Source organism: Herpailurus yagouaroundi, unplaced genomic scaffold (genome assembly GCF_014898765.1).
Source record: "Herpailurus yagouaroundi ecotype Mexico unplaced genomic scaffold, PumYag 140, whole genome shotgun sequence".
Classification (NCBI taxonomy): Eukaryota; Metazoa; Chordata; class Mammalia; order Carnivora; family Felidae; genus Herpailurus; species Herpailurus yagouaroundi.
Window position 1 is genome coordinate 55915175 of NW_024412395.1, and position 16192 is coordinate 55931366.

The 16192-nt window shown below is 33.5% G+C and overlaps 1 protein-coding gene across 7 annotated transcripts in view; it reads right to left on the reverse strand.

Annotated features, from left to right (window-relative positions):
• ATF2 (activating transcription factor 2) overlaps positions 1 to 16192 on the reverse strand; it is an 83688-nt gene that overhangs the window by 30375 nt on the left and 37121 nt on the right. For 5 of the 7 annotated variants that reach the window (XM_040475441.1, XM_040475440.1, XM_040475442.1 and 2 more), the window contains 6 exons: positions 13295 to 13391; positions 10128 to 10246; positions 9856 to 9984; positions 5212 to 5390; positions 4395 to 4509; positions 3579 to 3665 (listed from right to left, as the gene is read on the reverse strand). In XM_040475441.1, coding sequence (XP_040331375.1) covers positions 3579 to 3665; positions 4395 to 4509; positions 5212 to 5390; positions 9856 to 9984; positions 10128 to 10246; positions 13295 to 13391 — 726 coding nt within the window. Of the gene's footprint in view, positions 1 to 3578; positions 3666 to 4394; positions 4510 to 5207; positions 5391 to 9855; positions 9985 to 10127; positions 10247 to 13294; positions 13392 to 16192 lie in introns of those variants that run through there. The other 2 variants (XM_040475443.1, XM_040475446.1) reach the window with 2 other exon arrangements.

Sequence of the window (16192 nt, forward strand, 5' to 3'; positions counted from 1 at the left end):
CCTCTCTTGATGATCACCAGAACGATTTGCAAGAGAAACTCAAAATTTAAGATCACATCTGCTGAATTTCTTAGCACCTAAGAAATGTATGTTAAATAAATGACAATTGACAGAAATAATTATTAAATGAGACTGAGGAAAAACATATGAACCTGAAACCAACTACAAAACCCAAACTATTTTTAGGTCATTTCCCAATGTCGGTAGATTGGTTTTGTACTTGTAACAATATAGAAGTATAGTTGATGACACGCAAGCAGTGAAAATTCTTAGACAGTAATATAAAATGAACATTATAGACTAAGGGAAAACAGACTAGCAATATTTCATAAAAATATAAAACCAATGATGAAATGTGAAATTATTTCTGTACAACAAAACCCCCAATTAATCAGAATTCCCTTAGCATTCTAGGCAATTGGTATTTTGTTACCAGTTCATATTACCTGGATAGAAGGGCAATATCTAATTTTCACAAATGAGCCAAACAGGTATGATATATTAGAAAATGGAAACATAGGACAATCAAATATACCAAAGGTGGTATGTTCTCAAACCACAACGTAATTAAAACAGAAATCAAGATAAAAAGGAAACCCCCCAGATATTTGGAAATTATACAATATACTTTTATATAAGCACCAGTAGTTCAAAGAAATCACAAAGGAAATTAAAAGATATATGATAATGAAATTTCAGCAGACCAAATTTGTGGAAAGAAATTTATAGCTTTAAATGCCTATACTGGAAAGGTAAAAAGGTTTAATCAATAATCCAAGCTTCCACTTTAAGCCAAAAAAACATAGGCACATTAAACCCAATTAACTAGGAGAAACCATTAGAGATAAAAGTAGCAATGAATGAGATGTTTGTACTATCATTAAGAAAAGTAAAGCCAAGCTACCCACTAACAGAAAATATTTGTAAGACATATGTAACAAAAATTTCATATTTAGTATATCTAAAAAGTTCCTATGACATAAAAATAAGAGACAACCCATTTTAAGAAATCAGCAGAAGATACCACAAAAGCATCTGGCAAAATCAGAAATTAAATAAAACCATAAGATACTGCTACAAACTGCTAGAAATGTCTACAATGAAAATGAGACAAAGCCAAATGCTGGCAAAAATGTGGAACAACTGGAATTCCCATACTCTGTGAGAATTCAGAACTTTGGCAAATGGTCTGGCAGTTTCTTACAAAGTTAAATGTATACCTACCCCTTACTCAGCAAATTCTACCCTTCAGTAGATAGGCCAAATGAAAATAAACATCCGCAAGAAGAGTTACACAAGAACGTGCACAGCATCTCTGTTGACAATGCTAAACACTGAAAACCATTCAAGTGTCCACCAACAAGAGAATGGATAAAGAAACTGTGTTATATTCCCACAATGGAATAGTACTCAGCAATAAAAAGCAGCAAACCAATACATTCAACAACATTGATAAATCTTGTGGCTGGACACAAGAATATACATGGATTCATTTATATTAAATTCTAGAACTAATTGCTGGTGACAACAGTTGGGAAGGTATACTGATTGCGAAGGGAAATAAACTTTCTGGGTAGATGTTAATATTCTATATCATGATAGCAGTGTGAGTTACATTAATACACTTATACATCAAAATTAAAATTGGTTCATTTCAATGTATATAAATTTTACACTGAGAAAGGCCTATTAAAAAATAATTGAGTTGGGTAGGGAATGGTCTGAGGCATAGATAAAACACGAATGGCAGTTACAGTGCTAATAATTGAAGCTGGTGATGGGTACATGGGGGTTCATTATTCTATACTGGTTACTTTGTATATGTTTGAAATTTTCCATAATGAAAAGTTAGGAAAAAAAAAAAGGAAACGGACTAATTTCTGAGTCTTTTTATTTAATTAAAACTGGACAATCTTATTTACTACTCCAATTAAAATAGGCAATCACCTAAATATGGTTATTTTACATTAGCAAAATCCTAATAATAAATTTAACTGGATTGTTAAATTTAAGTAGGGCAATCTATGACTCCCCATGCTATTTTTTGGGCCTTCAACCAATGATTATTTTCCATATATAAAGTTATAGCTTTGATTTTTTTAATATACAAGCACACAAAACACTCTTATTCTTGTTAATTTCCTGATGACCTAAAAGAAAAAGTTATTCAAGGAAGTATTAAATTTAATAGTTCCTACAAGTATGGCCTACTCTTATAGCCAAAAGTATTTCTTTAAATCTGACTTGTTCCTTTTGAATTAATTTGCTAGGAAAAAAAGTCCACTGAATATGTAAAAGTATTTTTAGATGCAGGATAGAACAACAGATCTCGTTAACTCCTATTTCTACTCTATTCAGTTCTCACTAAATTGAATTTTTCACTAGTACGGTATGTTTAGGAAGTGTAAAAAACATTCCCAATGAAGCTTTTTTGCTATCAAGTGAAGATGCATCTTAGTATTTCCAAAGCTTTGAGTTAAACATGCTGTTAATGCAAAAAATTGCCCTCTTGGGTTTTCTTAAGTTCTCTCACCACAATCAATAACTAGCTAATTTTTACACTCTTCAAACATTGTTCATTCAGATGGTGTGTTAAGTTTTACTGTTAATTATCACATGCCATTTTGAGATTATTAGCAATGGAGAATAGAGGTAAAAAACTTGAAACTTTGCAATATATAATGGTTTTTATATGTACACATTTATACTGTTAGTATACTGCCTAGCACAGAACTGATGCAAAATTATCATTTAATTTTTCTAAGGATACATTAACTGATGTTCAGAATTAGTCCTGAAAATGTGTTAAGACTATAGAAGGGAGAATTACATGGATTAAAAAAACAAAAAGCAGCTTTAGTTTTTTGCCAAGGAATTTAGCACATTTATGGAATTTGGGGCTAAGAGACACTCTAAAAATCAACGTTTAATCTCTTTACACCTAAGAATACTGACTCTCCTCAAAATTAAAATGGCTTGATTAAGGGTAATGAACAGCAGAGTCAGAATTAAAATTAAAACCCATGTCTTTGGACTACTAATCTATAGCTTATCCCTTAAACACCACCAGTTTCTTGGTGTCAAAACGCAACTCAAAAATATGGATTTTCTTTATGTATTATGTGCTACATTTACTAACTTGTATACAATTTCAGAATTCTTGTCAATACTGTTCTACTAATTCCTATCACTGTTTAAAACCATCTGTATGGCCTTCCAATGTTTACACCTAAAAACCATCTGTATGGCCTTCCAATGTTTACACCTAGTTTCAGCTGTAATATTCCTAGCCACCACAAGGAGGAGATTTTGTTCAAAACGCCACAGCTCAAAAGCAGACAAACCGATGACAAGAACTAGGACTTTACTCTCAAATTCATCCATTTATTTTAAAGTACCACTAATTAGTCACTATGCTAATGGAAACTCTTCCATATTATCTGGTTCTTGCATAGTGTAATACATTCCAAAGCTTTATAAGATGTGATCTAAACTGTACATTTGGAAGCAGGCTTTAATGGAAAAACTAATTCAAAACAGGCTCAAGAAATGTACAGAACAAGTAAAATCTTGCTTACCATTTTTGCTTCTGACTGTACTGGTTGAGGGGAGGAAGGACCTGGAATTCCTGGAACACTAGGCACCATGGTGACCGGCCGAACAAGCTATGCAAAATATATTAACAAATAATTGCTAGAGGATATATTCGATATGAGATTTGTGCTATATCTGCACAATGGTTATACAAATTTGAGAGTTCAGAATCAGAAAACTGCAAACCCTTATTATCTACTGTCCTGATTTATCTTTTAAAATTTGTCAATTTCCATAAAAGTTCACAGAGAGCGTCCTTATAAACAATTCTTGCAATAATCAAAGTACCATGGAATTACTGGACATGTGTTTTTGTACACATATATTCCTAAAGAACAGAAATCTGTGTTAATAATTGAATTCTACAAATCTAGTCAAAGTGAAATGGGCTGAATAAGGAATAAATTTCTTAAAATTAAAAATACAAGGAAGAATTTGAGAAACTTAACAGAAGACCATGAGGGAGGGGAAGGGGAAAAAGAAAAAAGTTAGAGAGAGGGAGGCAAACCATAAGAGACTCCTGGATACTGAGAACAGACTGAGGGTTGCTGGGCATTGAGGAGGGCACTTGTTGGGATGAGCACTGGGTGTTGTATGGAAACAAGGAAAAGAAAAATTTGAGAGGATGGAAAAACATTTTCTAACCAATTAATTATGTTTGTCTTGAATGGTATATGCTGTCATTATAAATATGAATGAATACACACTACTAACCCCTAGTAAGTACTTTTTTGGATTCAGTTTCATAAACCAATCAAGCAGCCCTAAATCAGTTTACAGAGTCTAAACCTCAAACTTACCGGGACTGCAGCTGGAACATGCACATTAGAACTTGTAATTGATGCGGGAATAGCAACAGGCATGGTCTGTCCATTAGGAAGATGCAACAGAAGAGGAAATGGGCCCGGTACAGGACTAAGAAAAACAAAAGAAGAATAATTAAAGGTAAGAAATCCTTATCAGCCACTTCTAACAACACGAGAGTATTTTTACTATTATCATATCATTTAAAAATAAATTTTCTAACCACTGCAAAGCAAATTACAAAATTTTATTATTTTTAATTGTATTCTAAATACATAATGTATATAGCAGTGTGGAGAAACAACAGGTCCAGAAAAACAGGACAATCTCCAATATGCTGAATGAGAAAAATTCTTATCAGAAGGTCTTGAGGGTCACCTGGCTCAGTTGGTACAGCATTTAACTTCTGATCAGGTAAGTTGAGCCCCATGATGAGTGTAGAGATTACTTAAAATGTTTGGGGAAAAAACCAAAGTCTTGACATATGTTTAAGAACTGAAAAAAATGTTATCTGCTGGAGTAATTTTATGTATTCTGTGTGAAATAGCATGAAAATTAGAGACCACCTTAAATTCATTCAATGCGATTTTTTTTAAAAATTAAGTTTTAGATATTTATTTTCTAATCTATTAGATAACACTAAGAGAAAAAGACAACCCAAATACTTTTTCCAAAAATCAAAGCATGCAGAACATGATTAACATACACACACAAAACTAAGGCCACAATTTGAATTACATGTCGTGGGAAAAACTGTGACAAGAAAAACTTGATTCATAAACAGTTCAATGACTGGCCCAAATCATCACTTACACGATTGGCCTGTTGGAGGATGGTGCCTGGGTGATCACAGTACTTGAGGTTGGTGAAGGTACTGCTTGCTGAATAATTACACTGGAGTCAGAACTTGTAAGCAGCACGTTGGGAACCTGTAATGATGCTGGACGAACGATAGCTGATGTGGGCTGTGCAGTTTGTGCCAATGGTACCTCCTATTTAGTGATGAAATAAAAAAGGGTGGGATTTAAAATTATAAGTCAATCCGGGGCGCCTGTGTGGCTCAGTTGGTTAAGTGTCTGACTTTGGCTCAGGTCATGATCTCACGGTTCGGGAGTTCAAGTCCTGCAGCAGGCTCTGTGCTGACAGCTCGGAGCCTGGAGTGTGCTTTCAGATTCTGTGTCTCCCTCTCTCTCTGGCCCTTCCCCTCTCAAGAGCTCTCTCTCTCTCTAATAATAAATAAACATTAACAAAACATTTTTTTAAATTATAAGTCAATCCATGAAACTTAAAAGCGAACAGAATATAACACACTTCTAAAAGCATCTACATGCGTCGGGCTCTGTGTTGACAGCTCGGAGCCTGGAGCCTGTTTCGGATTCTGTATCTCCCTCTCTCTCTCTGACCCTCCCCCCTTCATGCTCTCTCTCTGTCTCAAAAAAAATAAAACGTTAAAAAAAAAAAAATTAAAAGCATCTGCAGAATAATACCCTCCCCCAAAGTAATGTCCAAAGTTATTTAAAATTTTACAAACTAAAGTTATTAAAAAGAAAATTTTAGAAGTAGCTAAAAAGTGTCAAATACAACGTTCCTATTTGAATTTAAAAACACCTAAAAAAATAATAAAAATAAAAACATCAGAGTGGTGTTTTTTTTTTTTTCCCATACTACTTGTTTTCCTATCAATCCAGAAACAGGCTAAGTAACTTGGCTATTATTCCATGAACATTTCTGAAAATCCATGAGAGACTGCCTAGTCCTACTCCATCATTATACTGTAAAAAGGGGAAACAGATCCAGAGAGACTGATACAAATTAGTAATAGAAATGATTAAAAAATTTTAATACAAATGTTTGCTACAATTTATTAATGTCAAAAGGTCAAGTAATGTTGATATCCTGAATGTAAAATAATTACTGGAGTGAAATCTTTGCAAATTAAAGAAAAACACAGAATTTGTTGAGTTAGCCAGGACCTTAAAGATGGTCTTTTCCCCAGTTTTACAGATTAGGAAGAGATTAAGAGCTTTACCTAGAACTCCTTTTACTAGTTAGGGTAAAAATTGGGTCTACTGTGTTCTTAGAATTGGTCTTTACGCTGCCTCTTACTATCAAAATCTTATTTAGCTACATAGGAAGAAAAGATCAACTAGTACTATTGGAACTTCATTTATTCAACAAGTTTGAGAATTTATAGCATGCCCTCAAGGGCTACTGGGAAGAAAGAGACAATTAACAAGTAGAACAAGAAAATTCCAAATAGTAGTATGTTATAAAATAACAGTACAACATAATAAATCATGAAAGATTAACTGAGGGAAGGTTGGGGTTGGCTTACTTTAGATAGCATACATAGGGAGGTGAGGTGAGCTTTTCTGCAAAAAATGGTGCTGGATGAACAGATACTGAAAGGATAGCCGGAGAAAATTCTATCTAGGGAGAGGGAAGCGATACCAAGAGTAATGTCTTTAAGGTAGGAAAAAACTTAGAATATTTGGGGAATACATCAGAGTGGCATGAAGTGAAGGTCGAATGGGCAGACAAGCTCAGATCAATGAGGCCTTATGAAAGGACTATTAGTTATCTTAAATGCCATGGCTAACCACTGAAGGATTTTAAGCAGGAAAGTGATTATATAATGTATTAAAAATAAAGCTACCTATAGAATATTGGAGATGGAAGTAGAAAGTCCAGTTAGAAGTAATTATTAACAATCCAAGTAAAAGATGATGGCTTGGGACTAAAGTGATGACACTGAAGATCAAAGAGGATAAATTAATATTTCAGAAAGTAAGTCTGATAAGATTTGCTATAGGTGTTGGTGTGAAGAAAAGGAAGAAATGAAGGATTCTTGACTTGAGCAACTCAATGGGATGGAGAGAAAATTTACTGAGATAGGGAGAATTATGGAAAAAAAATCAAGAGTTCTGATTTAGATGTATTAAGTTTAAGATGTCTTTCAGTCATAGAAAAGGAAATGTCAAGACGGGAGTGAGAGATGAATATGGAAATCCAGGAGATACCTTGGTTGATAGAAGTTTGAGAGTCATCAGCATGTAGATGGTTTTTAAAGTTATGGTCTAGGTGATCTCACCTAGAAAGAAAAGTGAAGGGGGCCCAGAATGGACTTTAACAAATTGGCATGGCTATGCCTGCCCAGGAGGAGGCTAATGACTGAGGGAGGAATGTAGCAAGGATTACTCCTGAAAGAAGCTGAAGCAGCAATGAACAGGGAAAAACTGTTGAGTGTGAAGGGACTGGCACGATCTTTAGGAAAAAAGATATTCATATCAAAGAGTTAACAATATTTCCTGTAACTGTGATAATGTGGAAACCTTTATGTCCAAAAAAGAACAAGATAATTAAATACATTAAGATAATGATAAAGTACAACCATTAAAAATTATGATTTTGTGCGAATGTAAACTGGTATAGCCGCTCTGGAAAACCGTATGGAGGTTCCTCAAAAAATTAAAAATTGAGCTACATAATGGCCCAGCAATTGTACTACTAGGTATTTATTCAAAGGATACAAAAATGCTGACTGAAGGGGCATATGCACCCCAATGTTTATAGCAGCACTATCAACAATAGGCAAATTATGGAAAGAGCCCAAATGTCCACTGACTGATGAATGGATAGAGAAGATGTGGTATATCTATACAATAGAATATAACGCGGCAATCAAAAAGAATGAGATCTTGCTATTTGCAACAATGTGGATGGGACCAGAATGTATTATGCTAAGCAAAATAAGTCAGAAAAAGATAAATATCATACGATTTCACTCATATGTGGAATTTAAGAAACAAAACAGATGAATACAGGGAAGCAAAAATAAGATAAAACCAGAGAGGGAGACAAACCATAAGAGACTCTTAAATACAGAGAACAAACTGAGGGCTGCTGGAGGGGTGGCTGGGTAGGGGGATGGGCATTAAGGAGGCACTTGTTGGGATGAACACTGCATGCTATATGTAAGTGATGAATCAATAAGATTCTACTCTTGAAACCATTATTACACTACATGTTAACTAACTTGGATTTAAATAAAATTCTCAAAAAATGAAGAAAATTATGATTTTGGAAATTTTCTAATGATGTGGGAAAATGTTCATTAATGTTGAATGTCGAATGCATGATATAAAAGTAAACTCGGATCAGGATGCCTGGCTGGCTCAATTGGTAGAGCATGTGACTCTTGATCTTGGGGTCATGAGTTCAAGCCCCATGATGGGTGTACAGCTTACTTAAAAAAAAATTAAAAATAAATTTTTTAAATTAAAAAGTAAACTAGGATCTTTCTTCGAATTTTTCTTTGTATCTATCCTTCTAATGAGCTATTCACTTACACAGTATACTTGTATAAATGCACGCATATATCTAGGAAAAAATGTTTCAAAATATTAGTATTTCTTATCACTCAATTATGGGCTAAGAGGAGATTTTGGTTTTCTTCCTTATATTTTTCCATATTCTTAAAGTTTTTATAAAGAGACTCACTTTTATAATTAGGAACTGAGGAAAACACCCCACAAAACATCTAAGGTCAAAGCCATGTCATCCTCTGCCATGACAGCAATCCATTAATCCATTTATGGTTTTAGAATAAAATAATCTACATAGAAACATTGTCAATGCTTCTTCATTGTGCCACACATAGCACCCCATGTGTTCATTAGATGTGCTTATGAAAAAAAGCAATCAAGAAATACTCACAATAATGGTTACTCAACCCATACTATAGCCCAGAGGGTCCCAAATTACCAAGGTATTCAAGATCCAGGAATAAGCCGTAAATTGAATACAAAAGGCCTGTACTAAGACAGTATCACCATCACCTCAGTTGGCAGTACCAAAGACCCATTGCTGAGAATGAGTATTGCTTTAGCCCTTAAAAAGCCTAAATAACCTTGGTTCGAACAATTTTTAGAAGTAAAGATAAAGCTGTCACTATATAAGAGCAGTGAAGCATAGGGGCGCCTGGGTGGCTCGGTCGGTCAGGCGTCCTACTTCACCTCAGGTCATGATCTCGCAGCTCCAGATTCTATGTCCCAACCCCCTATGTCCCCAACTCCCCCGCCTGCACTCTCTTTCTCTCAAAAATAAACATTAAAAAAAAAAAAGTAGCAAAGAATAAAATAACAAAACCCAGAAAAATTAAGTTTTTATAAATTTGTGTAGCCTTTAAAAAATAAGTTTTATTTAAAATGACTGCTGTCCTCCCCTATAATTTTTCTGTGTAATAAAAAGCCAATTTTTTTTACAAAAGTGACGTCTTCTTGCCCTGAAATTTCCATGAGTATTCACAGGCTTTTACATATAAGACTATTACAACCTGACACTCCATTATGTACAACTTATTACATTAACATTTTATGTAAATCAAATACTAAACTTTACTTGGGGTGATTTTTTTACACTAAGTTTCTATTTCTACCAAAAATGCAAATTTCTAACCTTTTCATCACTGGTAGTAGATTCTGGGTGAGGTAAAGGACTATCTTGGTGAGTTGTTTCTACAACAGAGGGCTCCTCAATTTTGCTTCTTATAATGGGTGTTGCAAGAGGGGATAAATCTAGAGGCATCTAAAATACAAACGTTAAAAGAAAATGTTAGGAATTCCAAAATGCCAACCAGCATTTCTAAAATAAGAAAGCAGGAAGTGTTAGCTATGATTATTGTTCTGTTAGAAGTACTCTTTTTTTAAATTTCATGGTTAACAACATACTTTTTTAATGTCGTCTTCTGAGGCTTTCTTGAATTCATTCTCAAATGGACTTGCCAATTCATTAAACAAACCCACTTCTTCACAGTTTTTCAAGAATCTTGTTGGTGTTGGGGTCTGATCTGAAATAAACGTCAAGAAGCAATCACATAGATTTAAATATCATGCAGGACCCTAAAATATAGCTAGTAAATTAACAAATTAGCAGGACTGGTTCAATCAGCTGTTAATTCTCTTTGGAAAGACCTCTTCCTTTAAAGCAAACAAAATTTGGTTAAGTTTTTGTTGCAGTTCAAGATATTTCCTCCAACTTTATGAACCATAAAAGTATGAAAAAAGTCCTTCTTCTTCCTTAGTCCAGACCTTCTCTCTGAGTAGAGTGACAAGCATCTTCTACTCAGAGATCAACTATTATCATTATTTAAGGCAGTAAGAATTTTAAAAATTTTACATTATTAAACAATTATGATTGTTTAAAATACATGCAGTTTGGGGAAAACTAGGACGAGAGCATGTATCTTCACTCTAGCCTGGCCCTTCCACTAGTGTTCATAATCTATTACGAAAGCAAGCTTAAGATAAAACAGAATTTTTAGGAGGTAGATCAAAATACTACAAGGAAGAAAAAGAAGGTTAAAACAAGAGCCCTGAAACAAAAACAAACCAAAACAACAACAACAACAACAAAAATAACCAACCCTCCCTCCTTATCTGCTAAAGCCAATTTTCTATTTTAATGCATTTTTCAAGTTTGGAACAAGGGGCTATTTAAGAGTTACGTATTTATGTAAAGTTCTACCTTAATTTCTAGGCAGTAGAGGAATAGTCAACTCTATTTTCTCACAACTTGGAATATTTTAACTATCCTTGAATATGTACTTATGCTATGTACATTAACACATATACTGGTTATAGAATAAATGCCAGTTAAGGTCCATGTTGAATAAAAAATAGTATTTTTATGAACTCTGCCTATTTGGTCTCATAATTTTCCAGGCTATTTATTCACACTGACCAGAGTTGGTGGCACACTGAAATTCTATTCACATTCTGTGCATTTTGACTTACAGGTTGTATTAGGAATCTAGCCTAAATTAAATACATGTATAAGGATGAATCCTGGTTTAAGATTTTATAAGATTAAAATTCATATATTTGTTAAATACTGTGTCCCCAGAATGGGCATTACTTATTGTTTCATCTCTGCCCCACATATATCTAGAGTACTGATATGCTTACTACATATAAATATATTTAACACTAAAATGACCTACATGTCACACATATTATGCATAATGTAAGCCTATTTCAAACACAACTAATATTATCTAAATTACTGAAGAGACTCTCTTGCCATCATTTTACCTGTTAGTCTACAACATACATACCCACTAACTCTCAACAAGACTTCTATAATTCTATTACAGTAAGGGCTCAGAATACTCTTATCAGTTTAAGTCCATCATAGCTGAATTAGTAAACTGAATATAAATCTGACTCTTGTATTCACATGCAAAAGGTCTATCTCACCTCAACAGAAGGCTCCTAATTTGTGTTAAAGGGAGAGAAAGAGCTTAAAAATAACCATGTTTTATGCATATGCATTATTAGTGATTACTGGAATGATGAAGCCTGAGAAAAGAAACATCAACACAGGCACGGTTTAAACATCAATGGTTTAAATATGATATGCAGTGGCTTATGGCTACTGACCATCAAATATATACCACACACATCATGCATTATACAGTAATGCTAAACTACTTATTTCAACATATGTTAGTAAAAAAATGGTCAAGTGCTGTGTTTGAACATGTTCTATTTTTCTACTGTAATAAAGGTAAAGCAACAGGAAATTTCTAGAAACCAATCTCGAAACATTTTTAAGTTGAAAATTTCCAGACATTGCTCTAGGGCAGGAAGTTTCAGACAAGCAAAGACCTTCATGCCTAGGAGAGTGAACTGTCCAGGTTGTTGTTACTTTGTTTGACTGCTTTTTTTTGGTTCTAGCTCTTTAGATCTGATGTATACCATTTTAAAGAAATGTATAGCTCATTCTTCTCTGCTTCCTTTTACGTAACTAAAGATACACTGAGCATTCTCTCTTTCATTTTTCCTAGTTTTTGACAAATTACCAACTTTTTGTTACCTCAAATTTTTTCAGTACAAAAATTATGATACTGAAAGTACAGGAAAAATCATCTGCCTCATTATCTCTCCAGAGCACTGCATATGACAATTTCTATGCTGGGTATTAATTTCAAAATATTCATAATATTCAGATAATCAGGGTTAATTCCAGACTTACAAGCAGTATAACCCAAACTTTAGAAAATAATAATTTAGGGGTGATTCTGAATACTTACGACTTTGTGGTTATGACACAAAAGGGTCTGAAATTTATATAAATATATTAAGTTTTATATGAACTTTGTTTTCTTATCATGATACTTATAAAATATAGAAAGTGCAGTAAAACTATGCGTATTATGTGTGTGTCCATACACATAGACGTGTGTGTATATATATTTAAATACCAAAAAAGGGGCAGCTAATACAGCATGAGAGGACAATAAAACAATGCATGAATTTTCTCTTTTCACATATTGTGAAAGATATTCATCTGCTTATGTAATACTGTATGTTCATAGGCTCAAAACACAAGAAAAGCAAATACTGAATTTAGGCCCCTTTATTGAGAGTATTTTACTAACACAGATGTTTTAGTCCCAAAAGAAATATAAACAAATTCTAGTGAGCAAGTCAGCTAATTGATCTCTCTCCAACAGGAGGAGCTTGATCATTTCCTATCTTCCCACAGCATTGTAAACCAGGTGTAAAAAGCTAAAAGAAACACTAACTAAACATCACATTAGTTCAATTATCAATTAAATGTAAATTCTGGAGATGCTAAAAAATGCTCCTGGGGTTCTAAATTAACTTCCACAAAACTGACATTGAAATCTACATTTGAAAAACCACACAAAAAAAAGTGAAATGAATGGTCAGAAGGAAACATGAAAATGTAATGGGTAAAATACATGTTGCCAACATTTACTGTAAATGAATTGGAATATCACCAGACTATATTATTTACAGAGAATACACAAAAATTGTGCACATTCCAGGTGAAATATGTATATAAGCTATTAATAAAAGCATATACTAACCAGCCACAATGACACTGTCATTACGTGCTGGACCAAATTTCAGTGTCATCTCATGTTTATGTTTATGGACAGCCAAATGATCCTCGTTGGTAAAACGCTGTGGCAAAAAGTTTTAAAATATAGTTAAGATTTTCAATTTGATCAAATAAGTAAAATGATAAGGAAATTCATTTCCACAACATGTAAAACCACCATTAACAATGAAATAGTTTGTTAACTATAAAAGAATCTATTGTTAGTATAGATAAACACAGAAGACTTCATATAATCATAGAGAAACCCATTACCCAAGAATAAGCAATACTGATGTATTACTAAGTCACAAAACTCATTTGACTGAGGCAAACTCATAAAACCTGAGGCAAAGAAACTTGATATATATTTCATTTGGATACTAAAAACACACCACTACTGTTTTTTTCTTTTTTTTGCTTTATCATAGTAGAAATATATATTCCATATATATATTCCAAATATATATTCCTCAGAAGTCCAATACGATGACTTCTGAGGAAAGCACTGTATTGACCCAGACTTCAGGTTACTTACCACTTTTAAAATGAGAATTCTCTTATAAAAATATTATTCCCGGACAAATTAAGAAGTAAATCAGGTTCTTTATGTTACCACGTTAAAAAAGAATGCTTTTGTTATAATCCAACAAAGAAATAGCAACCAATATAATAAACTAGTTCATTTTAAAATAAAATTATGTCTGGACATCAACCTTTATGAAGATGCTCCTTATCGAGCAACAATTATAACTGCAAATAGGGAGCACTTATATTTTATTTCAGGGCAATAATTATAAAATGCCACATTAAGAGATATAAACTCTCTGTTCTACATCCTTATAAACGGGAATGTTAAAATTATACGTATTTGAACTCAGTTCCCCTAAACCATCAAAATGGATTCCTTCTCTTGTAGAAATATTACTCCTGAATAAATTAAGAAGTAGATCAGGTTCTTTATGTTACCATATTAAAAAAAAAATGCTTCTTGTAATTCAGTGAAGAAATAGCAATCAATATAACAAACCAGTTCATTTTATAATCCAGCTCTTTCCCACTCAAGTGCTATCTTACTATTGCTTTATCATTATAAGAATTACTCCCAAATTTGGAGGAAGAAGTAGCTGTCTTTTCATAGACTGCTGAATAACTGCTCTTAGAGAATGAACATACGTGTAGAATTTACTAGCATATTTAATTACCTTACATTAGAATTTAAATATACATGTATTACATTCCACACTAAAAGTACCTTCAACCAAGATTCACTTTATGTCCAAAGAACCTAACAATGTAATTTCTCCCATGAAGGCAATAATTAAACATTTGTGAATAAATGCATTTTGGTAGAGGTGTCATAATTAACAGATAAGAACATGGGAAGTTATCTCCTAGGAACTTATTCTACCACTATCCCCTGCCGGGATTGGTTCGACCACAAATATCCAAATCAAAGAGCAACTACATATAGAACTGCACGAATTGTATAAAACATGTGAAAATGGCACCAAATTTAATCCTAAGTAAAAAAGAACAGTTAAAAGAACCCTAAAAACCATTTAGGATCATGTGAATATTAAAAGGGGGAGAAGAGGGGCGCCTGGGTGGCGCAGTCGGTTAAGCGTCCGACTTCAGCCAGGTCACGATCTCGCGGTCCGTGAGTTCGAGCCCCGCGTCGGGCTCTGGGCTGATGGCTCAGAGCCTGGACCCTGTTTCTGATTCTGTGTCTCCCTCTCTCTCTGCCCCTCCCCCGTTCATGCTCTGTCTCTCTCTGTCCCAAAAAAAATAAACGTTAAAAAAAATTTTTTTTTTAAAATAAAAGGGGAGAACAAGAAATATGAATTTATGAAGTCTCACATATGATCTACAGATCAAATTTACCAAAATGCTATTTATTAAGAGATTTTTGATCAGATATTATTGATGTACATGGATAAAATACATTGAAACTGGTACCTGATAAAGGGGAGTTGAACCTTAGCTATCACCTGAGGTAATTTATTTACCTTTAACTAGAAACTTAAAAAAAATGTCAACAGTCATCTTGTCAAAAGGCAGTCACCAGGAAAGGACAGATATATCTATAGATAGATGAATATATATCTATGTATATGAATGAAATAAATTATTTTTTCAACAAATGCTTATAAAATAGCTACTACATGCTAAGTTAAAATTTTTGCAAAATCTATTTGAACCGTTTTCTGAGCCAAATTAAACAGTTTATTTTGAAAGTAAGTTTTATAGAAAAATTATGATACTACTACTAGTAATAACAACATACTGAATTCATAATTTCTTTCTCCCAGGCAATTCAGAGTACAACCCCAATGCAAACTGTTACACATGTACACAGCATTTTGCTAAACAACAAGGCTTTGAGCATACAGCTGAATAAAATGGAAAGGCAGTCAAGAAAAGTAGGATAAGATAACCATCTCTCTTAAAAAGTTAAAAAGGGTAACCTGACAGATGGAAGGGAGGTAAACCAGTTGCTTCTATAAGGAATTTAAGCTCTGATATCTGAGAAATCTGTTTCTAAGGCTTGAACACTTACCAGAACTAACTTCCTAAGAAGTCAGTCATTCTGCATTTAATACATGCATTCACATCCATGATATAGATTATTAACAGATTAAATAGGTACAACTAAGTTATAAAACCATCAGACCACTAGCTCATCTTACTTTTTTACTAGTTGAAGAAATCTACTCAACATCAGAAAGTTATACACACATACTCACATTAACATACCTCCAGTGACACTTTAGACTGAATAAAAAAAATCAATCTTAATTTCCTTTGCAAAACAGCTTATAATGTATAAACATTCTACCAAAGAGATAATTTTCAATGAAAGCATCACCAAAAGCAAAGCTATTAC